This window comes from Cardiocondyla obscurior, linkage group LG11, assembly GCF_019399895.1.
Source record: "Cardiocondyla obscurior isolate alpha-2009 linkage group LG11, Cobs3.1, whole genome shotgun sequence".
Taxonomy (NCBI): Eukaryota; Metazoa; Arthropoda; class Insecta; order Hymenoptera; family Formicidae; genus Cardiocondyla; species Cardiocondyla obscurior.
The window spans coordinates 2,325,558-2,349,733 of record NC_091874.1 but is presented as its reverse complement, the minus strand read 5'-3'; the positions used below and the strand labels follow the sequence as shown (position 1 = coordinate 2,349,733).

Sequence of the window (24,176 nt, the reverse complement as noted above, 5' to 3'; positions counted from 1 at the left end):
ATTTTACATTAAACCGCAGTGGAGGAAAAAAATCTAAATGCTATTTAACTTCGACTTGGCTACAAGTATATTTTGGGCGTGAGGCGTCTACATGGATGAAATACTATACAATGCGAGGTATAATTTTTGTCCTAGAGGTCTAAAGTTCCCTTTATCGCATTACCGCGTGATATATCTCGAAATGATAGTAACCGATCGACGTGTTAAACTTCTAAACATCGGGATTTAGGCGGACGAACTTGGGACGAAGAGTCGCGCAGTATGTTTCCTTTCTCCTTCATAAATGTTTAGAAGAAAACGTGTCGCCTCGCTTCCTCTCACTCTTAAAAACACCTCTCTCGAACTTAATCAACGAACGAGCCCTAAAAATGTATAGTCGTACAAAGTTGAGAAATAAAAAAGGATGTCTTCGCGCCTTTCCTCTTACATACCGCTCGCTACGCCGGCTATTATATTTACAGGTCCTATACCTCTCTCTTTTTACAAGTATCTATACCGCAAGAAAATATATTATTTCTTCTCTCGTGTGGAGACACATACGCTACGTCCGCCGCGCGCCGATTTCGCGACTATTTTTCCCGCCTTCGCTTTACACAAGCTGGTTATTGTTGCTCGTCTACTTTACGCGCGTTTAAGTTGACTGATATCGAGAACTACTCAAAGAGAAGTACAATTAACCGAATAACAATTTCTGCAAGAGACATTGATTCACACTTAGTGCGATGTTCATTTTAAATCCGCGATCTCACTGTAACTCCGTTGCCTCCGTGCTTAATGAAACCCAACCGCCACGTACGTCCAAATCAAACTTGTGTTTTAGAGATGCCGTTTCGGCGCCTTGATAATGTACAGTTATGTTACACGTAAAGTGTCCAAGTATTTTTTTTTTCTTTTTAAAGGGGAACATTACATGTACCCTAGCAAGTGCTCTATGAGCTATTGAGATTCTTTTTTCTCTCCTCTCGTACTTGAAATTGTACAAAATAGTGATTCGTCAGTGTATCTGCCCGAGACATCGAGATAGTACATTTCTCTATACATCCTACACAACAGTTTTCGCTAACATCTCACACTGTACATAAACGAAACGGGTGAAAATCAGACCCCGAGGAAAGAGAGGCAGCAGCAAACGAACAGAGCTATCTGCCGCTACGCTTCATGTTGCGAGAGAGGATCGAGCGTATTAAGAGGCGACAGGGGTGAGAGATGGACGTGGAGTTGAAGGTCAGGTCTCACAGCTTGGCGTTCGTCAATCACACGCTAAAATACACTGATCTTTTCGAATCGCGGATCGATCACAATATCTCTTTTTCCCCATGTCGCAGCGCGCTCATACAAAATCGCACCGCCAATTACGAGTAGTAATTATTGTATTTAATTGCTTTAGGTGACGTGCCCGCGAATGGCGCAGGTGAATACAAGAATACCACAGCTATCACATATCGACGCGGATCTATGTAACGAAAACTCGCGCCGCGAAAGACCAACGTTAACGAATTCGTTAAGTTAAAGATAGAGATATATCAATTTTCTCAAAGTTGAGGCAATTTTTCGCAACAATTTTACTGCTAGAAAGGGAAGGAACAACAATTAATTTAAGGAGATAGAAAAAAAAAAGTTGAAAACGGAAATGGACTACCTTCCGGGAAGGAGAGGGCAGGCTTATACCCAGGGTAGACAAGTGTAAGGGGCGCAGCTATTCTTGTCCTGGACGCTAACGAAGGGAAGTGAAAGTCGTTGTCTGTGTCAGTGCTGACGAGGATGAGGATCCAGCTGCGTAGGTTTATGCATTTGCGGAGTCGGGTTACTCGGCTGCGATTGCTCTTGTCTGTGCTGTTGATAAGGATGTCGGCTCTGATAATTTTGCTGTTGCTGCTGGTGCTGTTGATGCTGCTGCTGCTGGTGCTGCTGCTGTTGATGCTGCTGCTGCTGCTGTTGGTGCTGGTGCTGCTGTTGTTGGTGCTGATGCTGACGTTGATGATGCGGCTGCAAACTGTGCTGCTGAGGCTGTGGTGGCTGTTGTTGCTGTTTCCCTTTTTCAGTGCCAGCCGCCACGTAAGAAAATACGCAGAGAACAGCGTAGCAGATGTCAGATGCCTGCGCACGAAGAGATACTTTATTCACTCAGTACATATTTATTTATAAGTGTAAGTTAATCTTTTTTTTTTAATTTATTAAAAGTTTTGATATTTATTAGAAACTAAAATAAATATTAACGTAAAATCAACGTAATGTCGGAAAACGTGAAACAAAAGTATAAAAAACAAAAAAGAACTTACTCAGATACAAGAAAAGAAAAAAACTTAAAGGTAAGCCTCATCATTTCCATGTTTATGTTTCCGTTGAGTCTCTAACGGGAGTTTATTAAGGGTAAATGCGACGGAAAATATTCTATGTAAGCAGCAAACCGCCTTTTCAGCCTGTGACACAGTAGACGTCGCTATAAAAATGATAAGTACGAAAATGGAAAGCAATAAAATGTCTATCACTCTTCTGCTCATTTATTCACTGGCCGTTTAATGAAAATATATATCCCTTACACGAAATATATATTAAAAAAATTAAAATAGCTGCAGCTTTGATACTAACTAAAATTAACTACTTTATTTGGCTGTAAAACAGACATTTTACTGCTTCCTTCCAAAAGAAATATTACACATCTTACAGCCGAACATATTTCATTCCGGTAGCAAGGAACATTAATAAAAGTCTACTTACCATTTGAGACTTATATTTACGTTGAATTACTTGTCTAGTTTTAGGATCTGAAACAGAAAAGTGCTCGGTAACGTTTCAATATTCAAAGACCAAGAAGAAAGCTAAATTGCAGCGCAAGCAGAGTGTCGAATTATCATAAGTTAATCTTTCTCTTTTTTTTCTTTTTTTTTTTCTTTTACGAGCGTGTAGAAGCGTATGGTAATCGATGCAGTATTCGGTGTGGTCACTTACTGAATTCTTCCAAAACAAAGATTCCATCCTTTTGAGTAAAGCACTTGCGGATATGATCGAGTCTTACAAAAAACTGCAAATAACACAATCGGTTTACGTTAGTGGTCTGCGGCATCGCGCATCGTAGATCTGGATCTACTCGGTCATGCACATGATCCCGACGACTTCTCTATATGCTTATCATTATCACGTACGCCGATGTAGCAGTATATCGATTAACGCGTGCGAACAGCGTCTCTAAGAAAGGCGTGAGAGTGTAAGGCTCGCCTAATGATAAGCGTCTATTTCTACCCTTCGAGCGCTAACTCCGTTGCATCTTTCACCAATTAGCAACTTTTAATTACATCTTAACTGTCCTCAATCATTAAGATTTCTGTTGAGAATTCTATATCATTCCATTTTCAATATATCGTCATTACTTCGATTCCCGGACAAACGCACAAAATGCAAAAGGAAATAATTCCTTATTACAATTCAACATTTTTCGGTACCATTGCGATTATTGAAAAATCTAGAAGCGCTCGACGAGTTTTGCGTAAAGTATTTCGTGTATCTGTTTGTTTCAATCGATGCACGTCACCGTATAGGAAATTAAAATTAACTACGCCAACTAATCGCAAAACTATACAGTTTCCTCGTATAATTTTTGCAACTTATGGCTGGCGTCGTTTTTAAGACTTTTGATGTAAGACTGGCAAGTTATTTTTAATTGATAATTTGTTGATGGTACCGCGCGTGACGTGCATCGGGCAGAGAGTCATCGATAAAGTTTCTAACAGTCGTAATAATCGCTGTTGTTGTTACATGCCGTTTACACGATAAATAAATGTAATTCACACTCGATCGGATGCGAAGCGATGCTCTTGTACGCTGACACTGTTGCGATTAAACGTTTCTTTCGGTTTTAAATTGTTCTTTTTTTTTCTTTTTTTCGAAAGTAGTAAGAAGTACATGCTCAATTAAAGTATCTATTTAAAAGATTTGTAGTTTTGTTATTAAAAATATAATACTCTCTGCGCGCGAGGCTAGCAGTTCGAACGGAGACCCGGATCTTAATCTTCCATGTAAAAATTTGAGCTTTAAATAATTTTAACATTCGCGTATCATTATTACGAGCGACTGAGAAAGAGAGCGCGGAAGATAATCTCGCGACGAGCTTTCGGAATATAATAAGTAGCGCTGAAATAGAAGTGTATCCATTACACGTGCAAAGAGCGTACAAAGACATATAAACAGGAGAAGTGAAATCTACAGATACTTCCGCATGCAGCATACACAGGCCTTCCAGGACAGATCGTTTAATATCTCGCAAGCCAAATCTCGCTTAAAGATCATCGTAAATTCGATCGTAAACTCAGCAGCGTTGCTTAACATAAAAAAAAAAAATTTTAAAAGACTGCTAATTTTCAAAGAATAAATTTCACCGTATGTAAAAGTAACCCGAAGGAGAATTTAAAGTCCTTACAGAAACTCAATACTTAGAGGTGGTAATAAATTATTTATTTTGAATATTAAAAGCGTTGCTAATCGGTGCTTTCAATACTCAATATAAATAAGTATCGGTATTCGTTCGAGAGGTATTAAACCGAGAACATCTATAAGGAAACGCTTCTTTGGCTGTTGAGCTCTGCGAGGAGTCCTGAAAGCTGAAGCGTCGCTCAAGCGGGTTGCGCCAGGAACTTCTACGGTTAAAGTCTACCATGCACTATTCAACAATCGCAGTATTTTCAAAGCAAGATCTAACGATGACGGCGGCAAGCAGCGGCGACATCGGCAGCGGCATCAGCAGCATCAGCAGCAATGTCAGCGATACATAGCAGCGTAATAGCGGCAGGCAACTCTGGAGATGGCCTAAACTCAATTGTAAAATGTCACTGATTGCTTAGCCGGAGAGAGTTGCTAAAATGTGCAATTGTATCATCTAATACAGTCCGGCGGACGTGATACGGTCGACAATGATGCACGCTCATGATATACATACTGTATCGATCGAGGGGGTGCGGGGGGGTGGTAGAAAAAGAGATCGAAAAGATGGGGGGGTAGGGGAGTATGGCGGTAACAAGTATCACTTTTTGGATCATGAATCGGAGCGATGTCGGACCGTTCTAGCTTCTTGGCAGCTTCACCCGTCAGGTGAAAACGCCTTCTGTCTTTATTTTCTCTTCCAGGGCCAGGTTGCTCCAACTTTCTGGCAAATCGGTCAAATCACAGGTCTATATTCTTCTGTCTAAGGACTGATTGTTTTAACTTCCTGACGTAAATTCCCCCAGGCAATCAAGTGTCCATCTTCATCTATTTAGAAAGAAGACAGACATATGATTATCTAATAAACAAATTTATCAGAAAGCTGAAACAATCAATCCTAAATAGACAAAGATTATCACACGTTTACTTAACTTGGAAATTCATCAAGGAGCTGGATCAACCGGACCCAGATAAATAAAGACACGTAGTATACCTGTCAGGTAAGATCTACTAAGAAGTCAGAGCAATCGGCTCTCGGTACATTATCATAAACAAGAAACATTATGTTGTAGCGGTGCCATGCCAGAGAAGTGTAGTAATATCGTGACGAGAAGTCTTCACGCTTTCTTCTTTCGTCGGGGGAGAAGTCCTGCTCGCAATAAACACGTTAGACGATCACTAGACACAGCACGAGGAGTTATTGCTCTACTACACGACTACCAGTGTAAAATGAGTGGATTCCGAGCGATGTATGTCGCGAACGTGTGTGGCTCGCGGGTTTTATTTCGTTGCCTGACTTTCCAGAAAGCCTAATTAAAGATTAGATTAGATTTAAGTTAAAGATCTGAAAGTTTCAAAGAATCGACTTCGCGAACAGATCGTCGACAATTGTCCGTTCTTATTCTCTCTGCAGAGCTGCGAAAAAACGGATTCGCTCGTAATCGGGCAGAGTTATGCAAAAATTACTGAGTAAAAAAAAATATTTCTTAATTTATTAAACCCTTAATTTTTTTTCGTATTATTTTCTTGCGCAAACTCATCCTTTTCCTGCACAATAAATTCTCATTTGTGTGAATTTTAATACCTTTACAAAGCATACCTCTCTTGAAATATTACCCCCAACTTTACGTTCACGAGAAATCTCCATATTATTAAAAGAACCACCACGCATTACGAGCTACATTCCATTTAATCCCAACTAAAAGTCTAAATAAAAAAAAAAAAAAAATATAGCAGAAGACAAAAAATAAAAAAATAAAATAAAATAAAAATTGAGAATTTTCTTTTGACCACAATTTAATCACGTCGAACGATTTGATAACGATAATTTCGATATAACAAGTATATCGACAAGCTTCTTCGTCGTTCGCGACCGACAGACGCGTTGTGTAAAACGTGAAAGCTGTAAATGATGATCGTGACGCAAATGGCTTAGTGTACGGACTTTTATGTACGAGTGATTAGGCTATATAGATATATAGTTGCATTGTGTGTGCATCGAACATCGCTCTCTACAAGTTGCACTAAACACTACTTACAAATATCTCATCTAAACGATATACAATATATAAAGTATATTGTGTCGGACTTTCGATCAATGCGGCAAACACTGTTCTGCATTTCATCGTTCATTACTGGACACCTGGAGAGGTATCGGCTCCACGATATATTATCGTAACGGAAAGATACATATGTATATATATATTACAACTAACACCGATCGATCGTAGAAAAAAACAGTAAGGATAGACAGAGCAGATCAGTGAGTTCGAATGCAATTTAAGAATGTAGGTAGATATATATAGTATAATGGTATATATAATAATAATATATACGGCCAAAAGTAATGGTGAAAATAAATAAGCATCTCCGGAACACGGCCAACACTGAGTATATAGTCATATACTGAATTTATATAACAAACAATGACTTATTCTGATTTGATACCTCGAAATCCTGTATTGCCCAGCCGCAGGGGCAATGTCGATGGACGGGACAAGAAAACAGAAAACAGAAAAACAGAAAATTAAAACCCTTGGTTCAACAGCAGTTATCCACTCAGTTATAGATTATATATAGCATATATATATATAATATATAGAAAGGGAGAGAGAGAGAGAGAAAGATAGAAGAGAGATACAGCTGTACACGATGATATTACAGCTACGCCCTTATCACCTAATCGCCATGGCCAAATCGGTGGACAGCAAGGTGTATATATATATAAATATATATATATATATATATATATTCATTGTTCAAGGACCATCTCAAAAGTTCCCCAAGCTGAGAAAAGTCTATCATCTCTGACTGCACCCGAATCAGATACGTCCCGGGCGTGAGGTCTCACGGGTCTCATGTTTCGTCATTCGTGCGATACTACTTCTGGTTAACGTATACATTAACGAAATGCGCGTTTATCGGTCGCGGTAGAGTGAGTAACCGGTAAACAGCGATTCGTGCCGCGGTCTCGTTACACCACGTCCTTTTCATTTCCTCCCTTCCCGCGAGCCGCGAATAGACTTTCCTCGCGCATGACCACGACAGAGAAAGAAGTTAGACTTATGGAAAAAATATAATAGCATCCAACATTCAATACAAATGATAAGATATAGGAGTAGAGTGTTTAAAAGACAGTCTGTATATATATATATATCGCCCTATACCTTATTTCCTATGTATAGATATATATATAAATATGTGATATATATATAATATTATATATAATACAGATAAAAGAGTCTGCAACTGCACATCGAGCTTCCATGCAAGAAAACATTGATTAATATAACGCCTGAACACAATGTTATCCAGTAAAAGTAACCGAGAGGATATCGGAGCCGTACAGAACTGTGCCGGAGTACGTTTTCGCGTCGGAACGAATTACGATTAAACGGTTTGCTCCCGATTGGCAATAAGCAAAACGATTATTTTCCTCGTTAAAGAACTGCATGTATATGTGTGCGTGTCATACGTGTGTGTATGTGCGTGTACTTGCCCGACTCTTAGAATTTGTTCGTCGGGATTGTAAATTTTCTTGAAGAGCCTCGGTCTATTTGTACTGTATTTCTCTTTATCATGTTCTGTTTTCGCGAATATTAATTTATAAGTACGCACGAGTAAGAGAGATCTAGGCTCACAGGGTCCTTTTCCGACTTTGACCTACCACGTGGACGCAATCGCGATGAGTCGCGCACAAAGGTACAAATCAATTAAGCAGATCGTAGTGGCTAGCAGTAGGAGATAATATTGAGTGGTCCTTGCATCAATGCAGTAATGGGAAAAGAAAAGAAAAAAAAACGAAACACAGAGTATTCGATGATCGAAAGAAGATGAATGGAAAAAACGCAATGACTGAACAACGCCGAGATTTTCAATCCTATTCAAATTCTACACTGCCGTCTTTTTTTTTTTTTTTCCTTCTTTTTATTTAATCTATACCCCATAATTTTAAATGCTTATTTGGCGTCGAGCGTTGTTACGAAATGAGTATCGAGGCTGCAAGTGTCACCTCGGACCACGATCGCGAATACTGAGCCGAGACGAAGGATATTTTTTTCTTTCTTTTTGCAAACAAAGTCAGTTCTCGTGATGACATAATACATTCTTTAACGTATATTCGATATTGCTGAAATAAAGACATTATTATACGCACTGACACATCGGTAAAAAGATTTAAAAAAACGATACAGCATTGGTAGCCAGAGGGGGGCGAAAGGAGACGCAACGTTGTAGAACCGAAACGTAGTACGGTCGAAGGCGTAACGAAAGGTGATAATCTCCAAATCAAAGTTCCCAATAAATATATACGATCCAACATGACACAAACAATTTAACGTAGAATATAAGAGGGGTATATAGATATATAGATATATGCGCAATCCTCGAAAGAGAGAGATAGAGAAAAAGAAAAAGAGTAAGAAATAGAGAAAAAGTGAGAAGGAGAGCTGAGCTCTCGAGTCTTCCCGATAACAACGTAGAATTGTGTGGCTTTCACGCGAGTACAAGTCATACCTTGCTATTTGCGAATAAGAGACCGACGCCCTCCATGCAGACTTGTAGAAGCCCACCTTCGCCCGTTCGCATGTCCTGCACCGGAAACTCGCCACCGAGCTCGTAGCCAGCGTTCGCACCTCGCCCGCGAGCTGCCGCCTTTTCCATGGCGTCCTTAATGCAGTAGTACACGTCCTTGCACTGAAAAAAAATGACTATTTTATTCCGCGTACAAGATTTAAATCTTATATTTAAAATTCACAAGCTAACTTTAACTAACTTACTTTTTACCTTGTTCTAGTTCTAAGAATTAGAGATAAAAAATAAATAAAATTAAAATTAATTTACATTTGCAGAATAATCGACGTAAGATTCTTAAGACTTTCTATCTTTTTAATAAACTTTTGCATTTGTTGTGAGCAACACTCGCTCTCATACACGTTTAATTTTTTTTAATTGAGTTTTTCAGCTTTACCTTTTTGGTGTAATATTTGTGTAACTCAGTATCTCCACCGCTTCTCCTCCACAAGCAGAGAACCTTGTTCTTCGGACTATAGGTCATGTTAACCACCCGCTCGTACCACCAGCGCTCGACTATCACACCGTTCACCGATCTCAGCACGAGACCATCGTGGCGAACCTCGAGGAATCGTAAATCACCTTCGGCGTCGACTCCTGAGTGCACGGTGAACGACTGGCGGTGCATTTGTCGGGACGTCAGGGGCTTCAGATCAATGTCGTTTCCATGCTACAAAAAAAAAGAGAAGATCCGCGTCTTTAGCGTAACTGCCAACCGATTGCGGACCAGGATACTCACGAGATTGTTTATCTGGTCAAGAAGTAAGTTCAGTTCCTGACTATAGATAAGACCGATGTGACTCTTGCCCAACAACCGGCGCACCTTGCGCTTCAGTTCGTTCTTGTCGACGTTCAGCATCACGAGAACGGCGGTGAGATTATGCAGCAGAGTGCACAACAGTCTGTCCTCCTCGTGCTCCAGCCGTCGCCTTTCGCTCTCGCTTAAACTTTTATACCTGCATCGCGCACGCAACAATTAACGACTTTGTCGTTATATTTATATAGATTGATTTAATCTCACATAATTGTTCAATTTTTAATTTTAAACCAACAAATATACGGTCGTAAATATTAACAAAAATTATAATTTTTGTTAATAATTTTGATTTTATTTTAAATCACAAAATATTTCGAACATCTTTTACCTCTCCACCATTTCTCCAGGTCCTTGGTCCATGCCCATCATATCGCGTTCTTGCGAGACAGCATCCAAGAAGGCATCTTCCCAGAACTGCATTTCGTCCCACAAAGATGATCTTTCTTTTCCTAATAAACCTAAATTTAAAAATAATAAAAGTATAAAATGCATAATTAATATTAACAATCATATCTTTATTTAAGAACTTATTATTGTACCTTCGAAGAGATACGTTCTTGCAGTCTCCGGACTTGGTACCGCCGTGGTGGGTATTAAACTTCCGCCGTGGTATCGGAATCCGGTGCTTAAGGACGATTTACTGGACCAGACGCTACCAGAACGCTGCTTGCCCTGCCGAGGAAACTGAAATCACAAAATCACGTAAGAACAAAGTTAATAGCACTCGAGGGTAAGAATCTTTGATGAGAAATAATAAAGATTTTAATGAAACGATATAATATTTGAGACTACATATTCTATTTACGTCCGTTGAGGTAAGAGCATTCCAACTAACTAACTGCGATGTCGTTTCTGAGATCAAAGGGTAACTCGTATGTACAGAAAAAGCTTAATTGGAAACAAAATTAATTTATTTCTCAATAAATTAATTTAACCAAATAATTCGAAATGCTGTGGAACTCGTTACCCTTTGATTTTCTATGCAATCTGTCAGCGTCCATTCGTGTCTGATGAACGTCGAGGTATCGGCGCGACTCGAATGTTCAGGAAGTTACGGAAAATTCCTGACACGCGAAAAATAGAAACTACACGTCCAAATTGGCTGTTTTACATTTCTAAAAACCGCGCTTCTAAACGTTTAAATTTGCCTAGCGCGCTATTGACAAACGGAGTAAGCGTCGTCAGGGAATTTGATGGGAATGGACGATGTGCTACTAGCGTGTGTGCGCTGCGCTCTAATTGTAAAATGTATCTAACAACTAAGATTATATTAATTCAAGAGAATTTACATTGCCTTGCTCGACCTCGCTATCAGACACGGTGCTTCGAAAGGAAGCTTGGTGCGCTTGCCGAAAAGCAGGATTAGTGATAATGCTACCTCCGTCAGTGGATAAAGCTTCGCTGCTCCCCGTTCCACCACCCCGCCCACTCTAAAAAACACATGACAAAACACGTGTGCGTTGCATGTTATAATTAAAAAATTGAGCATTTCTTTAATGTTTTGTCTCTCTTTTTTTTCCCGTTTAACTAGTTTTAAAAAATTGCCAAGAAAAAAAACCAAATTGAATATATTAAAAGAGAGAGAGAGAGAGAGAAAGAAATAAAAAAAATTCTCTTGCCTTTTCTGCTTCAGGACGGGGGGAGGACATATACTTTTACCATTTTCAACAATTATCACACCTGCAGGACTATTACGCAAATAAAACTACAGCAACCAGTTTGAAATTCGAGCTTAAGATATCGAAGTACTGAATAGAAACATTCTTTTTACCTCTGAGTCGAACGAAGTGAGCTTGCTTAAAAATTTTCCCTTCTTCGTGAACATATCTAAAAACATGTCCGTCGTTGACTGGCTGGTATCTCCTGCCGGTGGTGCTTGTGGCACATCCAAATGCACTTGCGGCAAGTCTAATATTTATAAAAATATCATTAATTATTTTTTATAATTACGTATATACATATATAATTTAATTTTTACTTTTACGTTAATATAATTTATACAAAATAATAATTGATTCTCGGGTGATTATTGGAAATTTTTTTAACAACAGTGTGGTTAAAGACATACCTGATCTTTGCGAAACATCCATAAAATCTGACTGATTCGGAGATTGCGGAGATTTCAGGTTTTCCCTGCTACCGAATGGGCTAGACGCCTGCGAAACAAGTACTTTCTTCAATTATCAAGCACTAAATATACATATGTATACTCCATAAAACGTAAATGTTAATTTAATATTAAAAATAAACGAACTGCAAACTGTGTTGCATCAAAATATGTCAGGAATCATACCTGCGACATTAAAGAGCTGTCGAAGCCACTACCTTCGGACAGATCTTTGCTCCAGTAATGCGTGTGAGCGATTTCCATCAGTTGGAAGACAGAAGCCATCCCGCCTAGTCCAAAATTGTTATACGTGTGTGCGAGACCATGCGTTACTGCTTGAAGGCACTTTAACATTCCCTTATATACGGGCTTCGATATGGCCTAGTAAAAAATTAAAACAAATGTAAAGTATAACCAAATATTAAGAAAAATAAGCTTAATAGGCCTTAAATAATTTTGTGCTAAATTAAAATAAATTCAAAATTTACCACATCGTCAATATGATCATTGGGACTAATCTTTCTATTAAGACCTTTGTTCAATTTGGTCACAACTAAATCTCGATAATTTTCATCTTCCATTAGCTTCTTCAATCTATTTAATTTGAGCCAGCCAACACCTTCGCCAGCCAACACTTGCGTTATCACCTATAAATTAAACTCGATTATTTTAACCGTTTTTAATAATCAAGATGAGCCGCTTACAAGTACTTACGTCATTTAAAAAGGCTTGATTGTCGCTATTTGTGCTGGAGCGTTCCGCGTTTTGTAATCTTTGCGCATCTTCTTGATTAACTTTATGTGTAGAATGTTTGATCAACGAAGACCGTTCCACCAAACCGGTTTTTGCTGCAACTATCGATCAATTTGTTCTTAATTTTATTTTTGAATGCACTGATTAAATTAGAAACGCATTACATACCTTTCGGAAATGGTCCAAGAATAGGATTTTTCTCTTTCGATTTCTGATTTTGTGGGAAAAAGCTGCTGCTCTTAGAATTATTTTTACTACCTGAAATTAAATTACATAAATGCAAAATTTCGCAGATTATTAATGTTTTCGCAATTTTATAATTACTAGAGATTACAGAGAGATTACTTACCGAATAAATCGCTAAACATGCTACTAGTCTGTGCTGCGATTCCGTTTAAATCGCTGCTAATATTGCTGAAAAAGTCTCGCCCGACGCCACCACGCGTGTCAGATGCGACCAACTGATTGCTGATCGAATCTTTCCGCTGCGAGCCGGGTGACTGCGGACTGTGCACCGGTGATTGTTGCGACTCTCCAAGGCCCTGAAACGCAGATTCGATAAACCGGCTTCAAAGATCGACGCTTGTAATTTTTTCAATGTACTTTCAAGTGCACGTACCTTGAGCAATCCTTTTTTCGCGGCAACTTCTTTGGCACTTTTCGTTAGGTCTCCCAATGTGCTTTTACCGACGTACGTCAGATCATCCAACGTGTTCTTACTCACACCCGCTGCAGTTTTACTAGCTTCTAACGCGGTCTTTGATACCTCCTGCACCGACTTTGTGGCCTCGCCCATCGCCTTTTTCGTCTGCTGCGTCAACTAATCAATTCAAAATAAAAAAAGCAGAACTTAGAATACATTGCAACTTTACACACATCTTACATATAACACTTTGCATAAACGTACTTGCTCCAGTGGCGCAAATAAACTATCCTCGCCTGCCTCCGTAATTTTTTCTTTCGCCTGATGCTTCAGCTGCAACAATAAAATCAATAAACGTATAACTATTACGGCGTCCAAAAAAAAAAAAAAATTAATAATTAAATTCGTCCAATAAAATTATAAGAAATAATAATTAAATCATATACTTTATTAACACACATTTCTTACCTTGTCCATGTGCGCGAGTAACCCGTCCTGGCTGCTTTGTCTCGTAGTCTCCCGCATCAAGTCCTTTGCCTGGCTGGCGATTTGCTCGAACAAGGAACCCTGCGAGCCCTGGCGAAGCACACCGTTTCCGGTAGCATTGCCACCGCTGTTTTGTCGTTGCACCGTGTTGTCGTTGCCTTGTTTCTGCATAATCACCGGCCCAGCCGATGCCTGACGCTGAAGCTGCGTCGCCTCGTGGTGATGCTCGCCGGTATTGACCGCGCTTATCTGCCGCGGCAAAAGTGGCCCGGCGGTATTGAAACTAGAAGCTCTCGCCAGGACGTTGCCGACGCTCGGCTGGCGCTGCAAACCCGGTCCCGTAGGCGGTACCTGAAAAAGAGTACAAGAACGTTCACAATTGTCCTTTATTTTCGCGAAGAAGCGCAGACAGTCTTATTGGAAAACGATTGAAATAAAAGTTTCTAATCCCGCGCATCCTCAAGTCTTTTTTTTTTCTTTTTCGAAATTAGACAAGTGCTTGTATCAACGTTGATTGCTGTTAGTATACTGATAGTGCAAAAGTTGCGAATTCTATACAAAAACGTCGAGACACGCGGGATCAACGATAGAAGGAACTCTATAATTTTAATAGAAAAAGTGTTTTCCATTTCTGAAAGTATTAAACATTAATTAACACAAAACTCACGAAATACTTTTACCGTGTAAGATTCAAAGTATAAAGTAAGAGAATCATGCTTCAGCAGAAGACGTCACGTTGAAGTAGCATAGATATAAGTCTAGATAAAACAAGTTGTACTCGACAATACAAGTGGTGACTACGGGAACTTTATTTTAATTCAAGTATTGCATCACATCTCGATAATAGTGCAGGTACGTGTGTAATATACTGTAAGGCTGGTCGTATTTTTCGTTACAACTCATAAACTCGTAGAGTGGCGTTGGCAAAAAGATGGAGAGACTGCAGATGCGTCTGTGTATGTATGATTCGTGTATATATGTCGATCGCACGAAAAAGAAACGTAATATTGTGAGCGTCAATATGCAATAACGTACCTTCAAAGAGTAAAATCAAAGTATTGTGCGTCGCAATAAAAGTTTTCATTGTTTCATGCGAAGAGAAAAGAAGTGGTGCGAGATAGATTGAAGATCACATACAGAGCTCACGCAAATCACATTCAATTCCAGCTACAAGACGTGAATAGGAGTGGCTATGCGGTTCCGAGGGTCAGGCATGCGAAGGACGTTCAAACGTTAGAGCATCTCAAACGCACGCCCGTCGAATTAATCGTAAAAAAAAAAAAAAAAAAAAATCGACGCGCCTTCGAAACGAATTGCAAATCAGAGACGAGAAGCTTGACATTCTCCTCAAACGATATTTTCAACGAGAGATGCGAGGACGAGGAGAGGGATGAGAGGGAGAGATGAGAGAAAGAAACGGAGGCAAGGCATGCCGCGCGTTCCCAAGAGAGTGCCCTTCGGTGCTCTATTCGTTTCATGCATCAACCCCCGAACGACACTCGAGATGGCTCCTATTTGAAAGTGACAGAATTATAGGTACATATGAAGATGACTCACAGGAGTGACATATCTACTGATACGCGAGGTCCTGTGAGGTGTGGCAGGACGTTCAGTGTCGTTGAGCGAAGACTGAGTGCCTAAAGCTCCCATGCTTATCCCTGTGAACTGTCCTACCGAACTTTGTGCGCTCAGGATAGTGCGCGGTGTTATTGTCGACGCGGAGTCTGACTCAAAGCTACCACCCTCCTCTTTATCCTATAATCAAGCTATTCGTTAGCGCACACCGCAGATGCTACTTCGAGATTTACGCATTACGCTAGATAAGTACTTCGCAGGTATCGTATTTATGCACGAATCATTATTGCGCGCCGATTTAGCCGACAAGGTTGCCCGTGAATCTTTTTTTCTTTTCAATTCCATCGTTATCACGGTGAAGTGAAACCAAGGACTTCCGTCGTTCTCAATTTTTTTTTTTTTTTGAATTCTGATGTCGTGCATGCGACATGATTAATGTCATACGATGTAATAATTACAGAGATGTAAAATATCAATTGGCATGTAAAAAGTAGTGCATAAAGAAATAAAGGAAAAGAAAAATGGGGAAAATAGATTCCGAGGAAAGTTTGCGATCACTTACGTTAGCCGACTGCGAGCCCTCGTGAATTTTTGGATTTAACTCGAGCTCAGAGTCCCTGTTCAAGCTCGGGCTGCTGAGATCGCTGTGACTAGAAGACGTGCTCGGCGGACTCTCAGGACGCACTGGCGAATCCTCCTCCACTCCCGGATATTGCAGAGAGCTCGGTGGGTTGTAAACGTTCTTCGGGTCTACCGAAAGCGACATTTGTTGCGGCTGACTCGCTTGCGGACAGTTGTAACCTGCGAAAACAAAATACGTTAGAAAATCATAAAATAGATGGAAGCAGTTACCAACTGTACTTTAGTTAACGCTGCGTAATGCTATACAACTATACATATACGGAGCACTCGGTCGGTAACGATATACTTCCACCCATTATGATTTATCTTGTAGATATAATAATACAAATCAACAATATATTTAATAATAGTATATCTAGCAGGAGTAAATAACACTCTATAATATCTAGTTATATAAAATTAAAAATATTTTATTGCGTTTTTAAATGTATTTTTTTTTATAAAAATTTATTGCGTTTTTAAATGTATTTTTTATAAAATGCTTACCTGGTGACAAATCAGACGATGCCATCTCGGAGACAAAGTCGCTTAGGGAAGAATAAGAAGAACTGGTGCTCTCCGCACCTTCGGAATCCGACCCACTCTCGTCCGTAGGCTGAGTCTCGTGCTCCTTCATCGCCTTCAAAGCGTTCGCCAGCGAGCTACCGGAATCCCAGACAGGGAAGTAGATCGGCTCGAGATTGCTCGCGTACCAGCGCGGCTTGTCGCCGATCTGCGCGGGATCGAACACGCCGGTTTGCACTCGGAGGAAGGCCACGTTACTCGGTGTTAAAGACCATTCGGCCAGGAATTCGACCGCCTGCGTGCGCGCAAACTTGTTGAGGAAGCTGCTCTTCCTGGGCCGCGAGCGGAGAAACGAGTTGATCTGGAAGGCCACCACCGGCCGAGGGTACAGCCGCAAAGTCCGCGTGTGCTCGGTGAAGTTGGCCAGCAGGTTCTGCGAATTGAAGAACCGTACCATGGCGACCCGCGTAGCGATATCCACCGAGTCCACGTCGTTCCCGTAGATGAAAGGGTTGAAAGGCGCCGTCGAGTTTTGTCCAGTTGCCTTCGGCGAAAACTGGCCGCCCGGTCCGGGTCCAACTGTCTGTGACATCGACGGCCGACGAGGTGGGCTCGACGACGAGCTCGCGCCGGGTGAATTTAATGGGGCGTGAGAATGCGTGAACTGATCGACGCTCGGTCTGTGCTTTGTCGAAGCAACGCTGCAAAATTAATTTATTAATTTTTAATTTTACTTTAACAAAAAAAAAAATATATATATAACAAAATCACATTATCATACTTTAAGGTGAAATGATGAGAGACCGTGCTTTCTCTTCTGCTCTGCGCTTGAAAGGACATACGCAGCGACGCGTCCTGCGGGGCCAACGGTGGGCCTGCCATACTGGCCATCGCCTGTAATTCGTTAAACAATAAATTAATTATTAATCCTTTACCTTAACGTTCGTTGCTCATTGCTACTTCGCTGCTACTTCTACTTCGGCTAGATTATCAGTCTACAAATAAAAAATTGCAAAAATGTTGCGAAAAAATTATTTTATTCAGCGTCGACTAAGCCCCCACTCTTCGAGGAAAGGAAGAAACTAATCCGTTTGTAATGCTGTCTAAATAATAATTGCATTAACGCTATTGCTATTTGCTATTTGTCGTCTATTTCTATAACCTAATAAACGTGTGTGGCTATAATTGACCGAACTCGACACGTACGGCTCTACACGTGATAAATCATGCATGCGACTAGCTACGAAATAAAGGGTATGCCACCAAGCGGACTGAGAATTGGTAAAATATTTACACTAGAGCCAACTTGATCCATCAGTTGCATTGCCTGCGATGAAGTTAAGAAGTTATTAAATGCTCGTCATCATTTAGCTTAATATTTATAACTAAAGTCAGTAATAAGATAATAATACACATTGTCGTTCGACTTATGTCGCAATACCTGCTTTAGATGATTCTTTAGAATAGTGCCCTCCGGCTCCGGTAATGGCGGTAAACTATCCTCGTTCAGAGCGCTAGGCGCCGTAATCTTATTGCTATCCAAATCCACCAGCCAGATATCGTCGGGCAGCCTGAAGTTCTTCTTGTACAGCAAGAAAGACGCGGGTATTCCGATCACGAAGGGCGTTGGGGCAAGCAACAGCTGTTCCGCGCAGCTCATGCATGTGGGAAGCAAAGGTATCGCCGGAAACATGTACTCCAGTGGATAAATCATCGTGACGAACGCCATAACCGACATGGACAACGCGTTGTAATCGCGTGACTGAAGTACAATCTGAAAAGAAATAATTTCTCTCGTAGCTTTAGACGTTTAAAAATAAAATAAAAACACAACGATAAAAAATACATTTTATTTAATTTTTTTTTTAAATAATATTTTATACTTATTTACCTTGTTCTCTAAGAGGATGAGAGTAAGGACCTTTAGACATATGTCGACGCCTAGGAGCTCCAGCGGTAGATGCAAAGGAAAATCGACTAGAGTAAACCTGGTGTGGTCCGGCAGGGCAAAGCACAGTGGAGGCTGCATATTCGATGATATTATCTCAACTTCAACGCGTGTCTTCGCCGGAACGGGCACAGGGCTACTGAGCAATCGCAATATCCACGTTTCGATCTCGCGAACATCGTGAAGCACGATGGACGGTGTATCGCCTAGAGCTTGACCAGTTAGCACGCTCCATACCGTATCTCTGTACCAAGAATTTTATTAAATAACTAATAAATAAAGAATAATTTTATACGTTTTCACAGATTATTTTTATAAATTACAAAATATACAAAATTAATAAATTTCAAACGTACCTGTTGGTCTGACGAGAGGCTCCCACCTTTTGCGGCGAAAAGCTCTCGTTGCACGCATCGATAATCTTCCTCAGAACGAAAAGACACTCCCGGAACATCGAAAAGAACGGATGATGCGAAATGATGCATAACGAAGTTAAGGTGTGATTGCGAACCCTCTGCAAGAATATTGCAAAATCGTTAAAATTAATATAATTTTAATGTCGCTATATATTATGGAGTTATAAATTCATGAATGTATGCGCGCATTGTTTTTAAGTCTTAAGAAATTCTGAAAAGTTAGTTGTGACGGAAACTGCTTTAAGTGCTAGGTGTATTATATTAATTAATGATATCAACCTGACGTCTTCGAGACGCGCGTGGCGAAGGGGAATGACTGCCGCCACTTTCGCTGTCTCCGCTCGGTGCGATGAACTCCAATCTCGGGGCGTGAGGTACCTGCGGGGTATCCGAGTCCCTTCTGCTACTGGAGCAATCTCTCTCAGAGTCACTCGGACCCACCGCACTGCTCCTATAGTCGCTATAACGAACGGCTAGAGATACAGTCTTATAAATGAGACGCTCCGTTGGGAGCGGGTTCAGTTTAAAGAACAGAAGCTGCGTTACTTTGCGTATAAAATATAACAACTGTGTCAAACAAGTAATTCAAAGCCAATAATTATAAGCCATTTCACCTAGAAAAAGCGGAGTCCGTGCTTCTCTCCATGCTCTTCCTCCAGCTTTCCCTGCGAAACGTGGTGTTGTACTTCTCTCTTTTGACCGACATGTTTCCGCTGGCCATGACCCCCGCTCTCTCCGTAGGTCGATAGAAATTCACGCAGATTCCATAACGCGTTTTTCCTACGTTTAGCAAAATGTTACTCTAATATCTGTCGGCGGTGTCGTGCGAATTTTAAATGGACGGGACACACACCTGAATCCTTGTCGGTAAGGGTGAAGGTGAATGACGTCGCCTCTCGTAAGGCCGTACGCTTCGGTCCCACGCTGCTGCAGCCTTCCGGCTGACAGAAGTACACCATATCCAAAGGCAGAGGAAAGTCCTTGTGATCCTCCACCGGATATCTACGTAGCAGCTCCGGTACCTGTTTAAACAAAATTCATCTATAGTCGGACTTAGCAACTTAAATAACCGATTTTAAAATAGACTTAAATAAATCTGCTGCAAAACTCCATGTAAAATTGTACAAGAATATGCTACAGAGTTCCTAATTGTTGTACCTGTACGGGCTGACGAGAGGCAGCGGGCATCCTGGACCCCACGATGGCGAGATAATCCACCAGTCGGGGACACAGGAACTTCTTCTGTATATCCATAGTTGATTGACGCGCGTGCAGCTGTGTCACCGTTGTATACAGTATATATAGGACATCTGAGCTGCTGAACTCTCCTCAGGATCGTTTCCAGCTCGAGTCATGATTGTACCATTCTCTCGCTTATTTGTCCCACCTGAAAATGAAGTGAAAATACGATTAACAACGTTCCCTGTTCCATTACGAGCAGCGCCGATTAATTAAACTTTGTAATTGCCCTCGAAAGCGCGAGGCAGGTAGAATTTACAGGTGGCAGCCTCCGCTCCGTGCTTTGTTATCCTTAATGGAGTACCCTTTGACCAACGCGAGAATAGTATGCTAAAAAGCACATTTCGCAGGCAATTATTATGCATTTTTAATTAAACCTTTATGCTAAAATCATCCGCAGCCAGGTCGATATTCAGGAAAAACTGCTCTTCTCAAGTTTTAATTAAACTGCAGTCGACCTCTTCTCGTTGTTGCCTTGAGTTGGACTCGTCAAACATTTAACAGCTTCAATTTTTCAAAGTTATGAAAAACTTGAGTAAAAAAAAAAAAAAATGATTGCGCTGTAAAATCATAAATATCACACGAAGAAGCGAGCGTCGGAAAATTAATTTCCTCGATGAAAAAGAAAGCGAAGAGATCACAAAGGGCGGATAAGCGCGAACCGGAGGGTGGCTGAGGTTTCGGGAGATCAATGATTCTGAAGGCTTTAAGGAGCAGATTTAACCGACAAAAAAAAAGAAGTATCAAGAACAGAAAACTAAAATAATATCAATAACGTCACTTTGCTTAATTTGTAACCAAAAATAATTTAGCATTAATCAATTAATATGCACATTGATTATAATTTGGCTAATGCAATGTCAAATTAATATTAAAAAAAAAAAAAAAAGGAACAAAAGGATTCGATCTAACTTTCGACGTTTGAAAATCGTTTTTGAATTATCATGACCCAGTGTTCCAATTGAGGGTTAATAATATTTTAATGGATTTTCCTTTTCTGAGCGGAGAAGGTCGATTAAAAAGTTCAGCGCGACATTTAACCGTATTTCTCTATTTGAAGCTCAAGTTAAACCTGAGGAAATTACATTTAAATGTCATTTCTCAGGTTCTCGAGAGAACACTGACGTTGTTGACGGCAAATCTTTTAATTTTAAATGGATGAACTAAATGGCAAACGTGGGAGAACCAATCTAGAAGTTAAGGAAGCTACTTGCACACCAATTTTCTCTCAAGCCCACAAGTGAACAGCCCTTACACAACTCTCTTACAAAACTCTCAAACTAATACTGCCAAATAAATGCCGCAAGTTATTTATTTTAATTATCAAAAGCGCTAAAAATTATTTACCTTATATATTAAAATATCAAACGGCAATAAATAATCTTGCGTATTTATTTAACTGTATTAATAAAAAAATTTTTATGAAGAGAATCATGAGACTGAATTCTTCGACCTTAAAGAAGTCTCCTGCATATGTGCTATTCCCATAAAAAAAATTTCTATACGCTATCTACAAAATTAATTATCGTAAAAAAATGAATTATTATTTCTCACGCGTGGCAGCCTAAACATACATTTGTCGCAAAGTTCTTCATTTTCTAGCTGTGCAACTTCACCAGTTGATTAATTTAAAGATAAAGTGGCGAGATTAAGGAACGGTTGCAGCCAAAAAAGTTCTCAGAAGACCCGAACGCAGAGTGCGGAGCTTCGCGGGATCGATGACAATTCTCTCCTTATCAAATACAGCGGCGCATCGCGCGGCGAGGACAATCGCGTGGAACAAATTTATCTTGTGCGCCGCCGATCAATTATTCGGCCCACCTTGTCCGAAGGCGCGAATGGCATCGCCTGAGACGCGGGAGAACGCAACGTCGAGACCCGGAAGAGTACGGTGAAGCTTGCGCCCGCAGCTGCGATATTAAGCGGCACACCTGCGGGCGGCTAGGCGACTGATAAGACGCGACAGTTAACGAGCCGACCTCGCCGACTCTGCGCCGCGATTTCGGTCGTAACCGTTGGCTCGATCGTGTCTTCCACGGCGACGATTTCGCGCGCGACTTAACCAACTAACTTCCGGGCGAGCTGAAAGAGCGAGTCGCGACGGTGAAGAACCCCGAGGTTACCTCGATCCTCGAGCGTCGTTTATCGGCGTTATCAGCCGCGCGAGAAGCGTGGACGGAACCGGAAGCGGCGAGGACTCCCGCAATTACGCCGCATCGATCCCGCGAACGAGCTCCCGTCGGGAGAGGACGGCATCGCCTTTCCCGACGTCCACCCGGGGGAGCATCGCTCGGATTCGCGAGAGATTCGATTAACCGAGTCGCGACGGAGAGAAGAAGGGGGAGGGGGGACAAAAATTAAGCTCGAGACCAAGGATTCGGGACTCTGCGGCTCAAGGTTAGCCCCCCAGCCCGCCAAGCCGATCCCTAAGACGGTCCCTTCCGCGCCCACCGCGCCGCCGAAGCCCCGGTCTCGCTCGAAAGGCACTTACGTTTGACAAACGCGCGTCGACGCGGGGAACGGCCGCGTTCGATCCTCACCCGGCCGCCATACGAACTACCAGGAGGCCGTCAGTACTCCGTATCAGCCGGACGGCAATATCGCACTGGCAGGGGCCGTCCAACGTCGCCGCGACGCTGATCGTTCGCCAGAAGCGGTACCAGGCAGGCGCGCGCGTCCGCGAGCGCCGCACGCGCCTCCACTGCCTCCAGTAACGGCGCAAGCCGCCCCGATTCTGCCTCCAAAAGTGAATTTCCATTACCCCATCGTGGCCGCCGTTTACCGGGCCGCCCTTTCTTTCCCTTTCCCTCCCGTAGCGTTTCGCCCTAGGGCGAAACGTCGAGCCTGAGGACAAACGCAGGGAGGGCCGGGTGCAGAGGACCTCCTCTAGATGTTCCAACTTTAACTCGACTTAAGTTTTCGTCAGGTTTTTTTTCCATCTTTTTTTTTAATATATTTTATTCTGCATTTGTCACTTAACCTCACACATTAATGTGTGAAATAATTTTAGATACGCCACTTTAACTTGTGATCTTATTAAACGAATAGTTATCCTTTGCAAGAAATGTAGAACGTATTGATCTTTGTTGGTACATGACAGAACCCGTGATATAGAATAGATACGCGAACAATAATTATTTTGTAGTTATTGATCACGTAATATGTAATTTTTTTTTTTTTTTTTAATATAAAGTTAATCAGTGTCAGATAGCAGAAACAATTTTACTATGTTAACAGCATGCAGTTTTGTTAAGTTCGAATAAAATTGCTTAATTATTTTTAAAAAAGTTAAAGGATAACCCATTACAAAATTACGTTAATCTGAACTGTTCAATATTACATAACAAATGTACAAACTGTTTATTCTAATTATTTTAAAAGCAGCAGCAGCTTAATTGACAACTTAACTTTTTAATACAACTTGCAGAATCATAATTTAACTTCTTCATTATTTAACGAGACAATTCAATTTTTAAGATATTCAGATTGATAGTTCCTATCAAATTCAATTTACACTCAACAACCTAATTCCAACCAGTTTTAAGTCTATCCATTTAAATTGTATAATCCTATCTCTCTTTAAAAAAAAAGAAATAAAAAAACTGTAATCTTTACGTTCCAAAATATCTGCACACCCAGAAGCAGATCAGTGTTACATGACACTTTTATCTTGAAAGTCCCTCTGTTTAGAAAGAAAAAAAAAAGATAGCCCTCCTTTTCGAGAAACTTAGGTGAGAGCTCTTTAACTCGGCCCTGCGTGTCCAGAGGCACGTTGCATGACCCGGTTGGCGTACTCGCGCGTCGTCACCAACCGGATCAATAACGCCCTCGTCAGCTTCAGCTGAATGTCCGGGGTGGACGCGAGAGGGGTAAACGGGCGGCGCGCACACGCGAGGATGGGAACGAGGCCAGAACCTTGCGGGGCGTCGACTAGGTCGCCCGAGCGACTGGTAGAAGGACAAGGGTGCCGTCTACGACATCATCTTTTTCTCTCCCCCTCAAAGAGAGAAGAAGGGGGCTGCACCCAAAATTCCCGCGTGGGAATTTATCGGGAAGATCGC

The 24,176-nt window shown here is 41.1% G+C and overlaps 1 protein-coding gene across 13 annotated transcripts; it reads right to left on the bottom strand.

The window, feature by feature from the left end:
* Nucleotides 1-43: 43 nt before the first annotated feature.
* On the bottom strand, nucleotides 44-22,769 carry Rab3-gef (Rab3 GDP-GTP exchange factor). 13 transcript variants are annotated; one of them, XM_070663261.1, is made up of 34 exons: nucleotides 22,607-22,769; nucleotides 20,035-20,263; nucleotides 19,730-19,898; nucleotides 19,491-19,656; nucleotides 19,156-19,336; nucleotides 18,817-18,974; nucleotides 18,404-18,704; nucleotides 17,954-18,286; nucleotides 17,807-17,839; nucleotides 17,294-17,406; nucleotides 16,495-17,213; nucleotides 15,929-16,167; nucleotides 15,349-15,546; nucleotides 13,774-14,142; nucleotides 13,570-13,638; nucleotides 13,282-13,482; nucleotides 13,012-13,204; nucleotides 12,831-12,920; nucleotides 12,624-12,763; nucleotides 12,398-12,556; nucleotides 12,096-12,290; nucleotides 11,871-11,958; nucleotides 11,574-11,710; nucleotides 11,092-11,232; nucleotides 10,342-10,486; nucleotides 10,131-10,260; nucleotides 9,725-9,941; nucleotides 9,383-9,655; nucleotides 8,929-9,108; nucleotides 6,862-6,870; nucleotides 2,950-3,022; nucleotides 2,719-2,765; nucleotides 2,280-2,420; nucleotides 1,962-2,097 (listed from the first exon to the last, which is right to left on the bottom strand). In XM_070663261.1, exons 2-33 carry the CDS (start codon nucleotides 20,128-20,130, stop codon nucleotides 2,304-2,306), a joined length of 5,679 nt encoding a protein of 1,892 aa, XP_070519362.1. In that variant the 5' UTR covers nucleotides 20,131-20,263; nucleotides 22,607-22,769; the 3' UTR covers nucleotides 1,962-2,097; nucleotides 2,280-2,303. The 13 variants fall into 13 exon arrangements, with proteins under 13 accessions (XP_070519353.1, XP_070519355.1, XP_070519357.1 ...); XM_070663252.1 differs by lacking the exon at nucleotides 2,280-2,420 and having other exon boundaries at nucleotides 44-2,097; nucleotides 22,607-22,766; XM_070663254.1 differs by lacking the exon at nucleotides 2,280-2,420 and having other exon boundaries at nucleotides 44-2,097; nucleotides 12,624-12,757; nucleotides 22,607-22,766.
* Nucleotides 22,770-24,176: the final 1,407 nt, after the last annotated feature.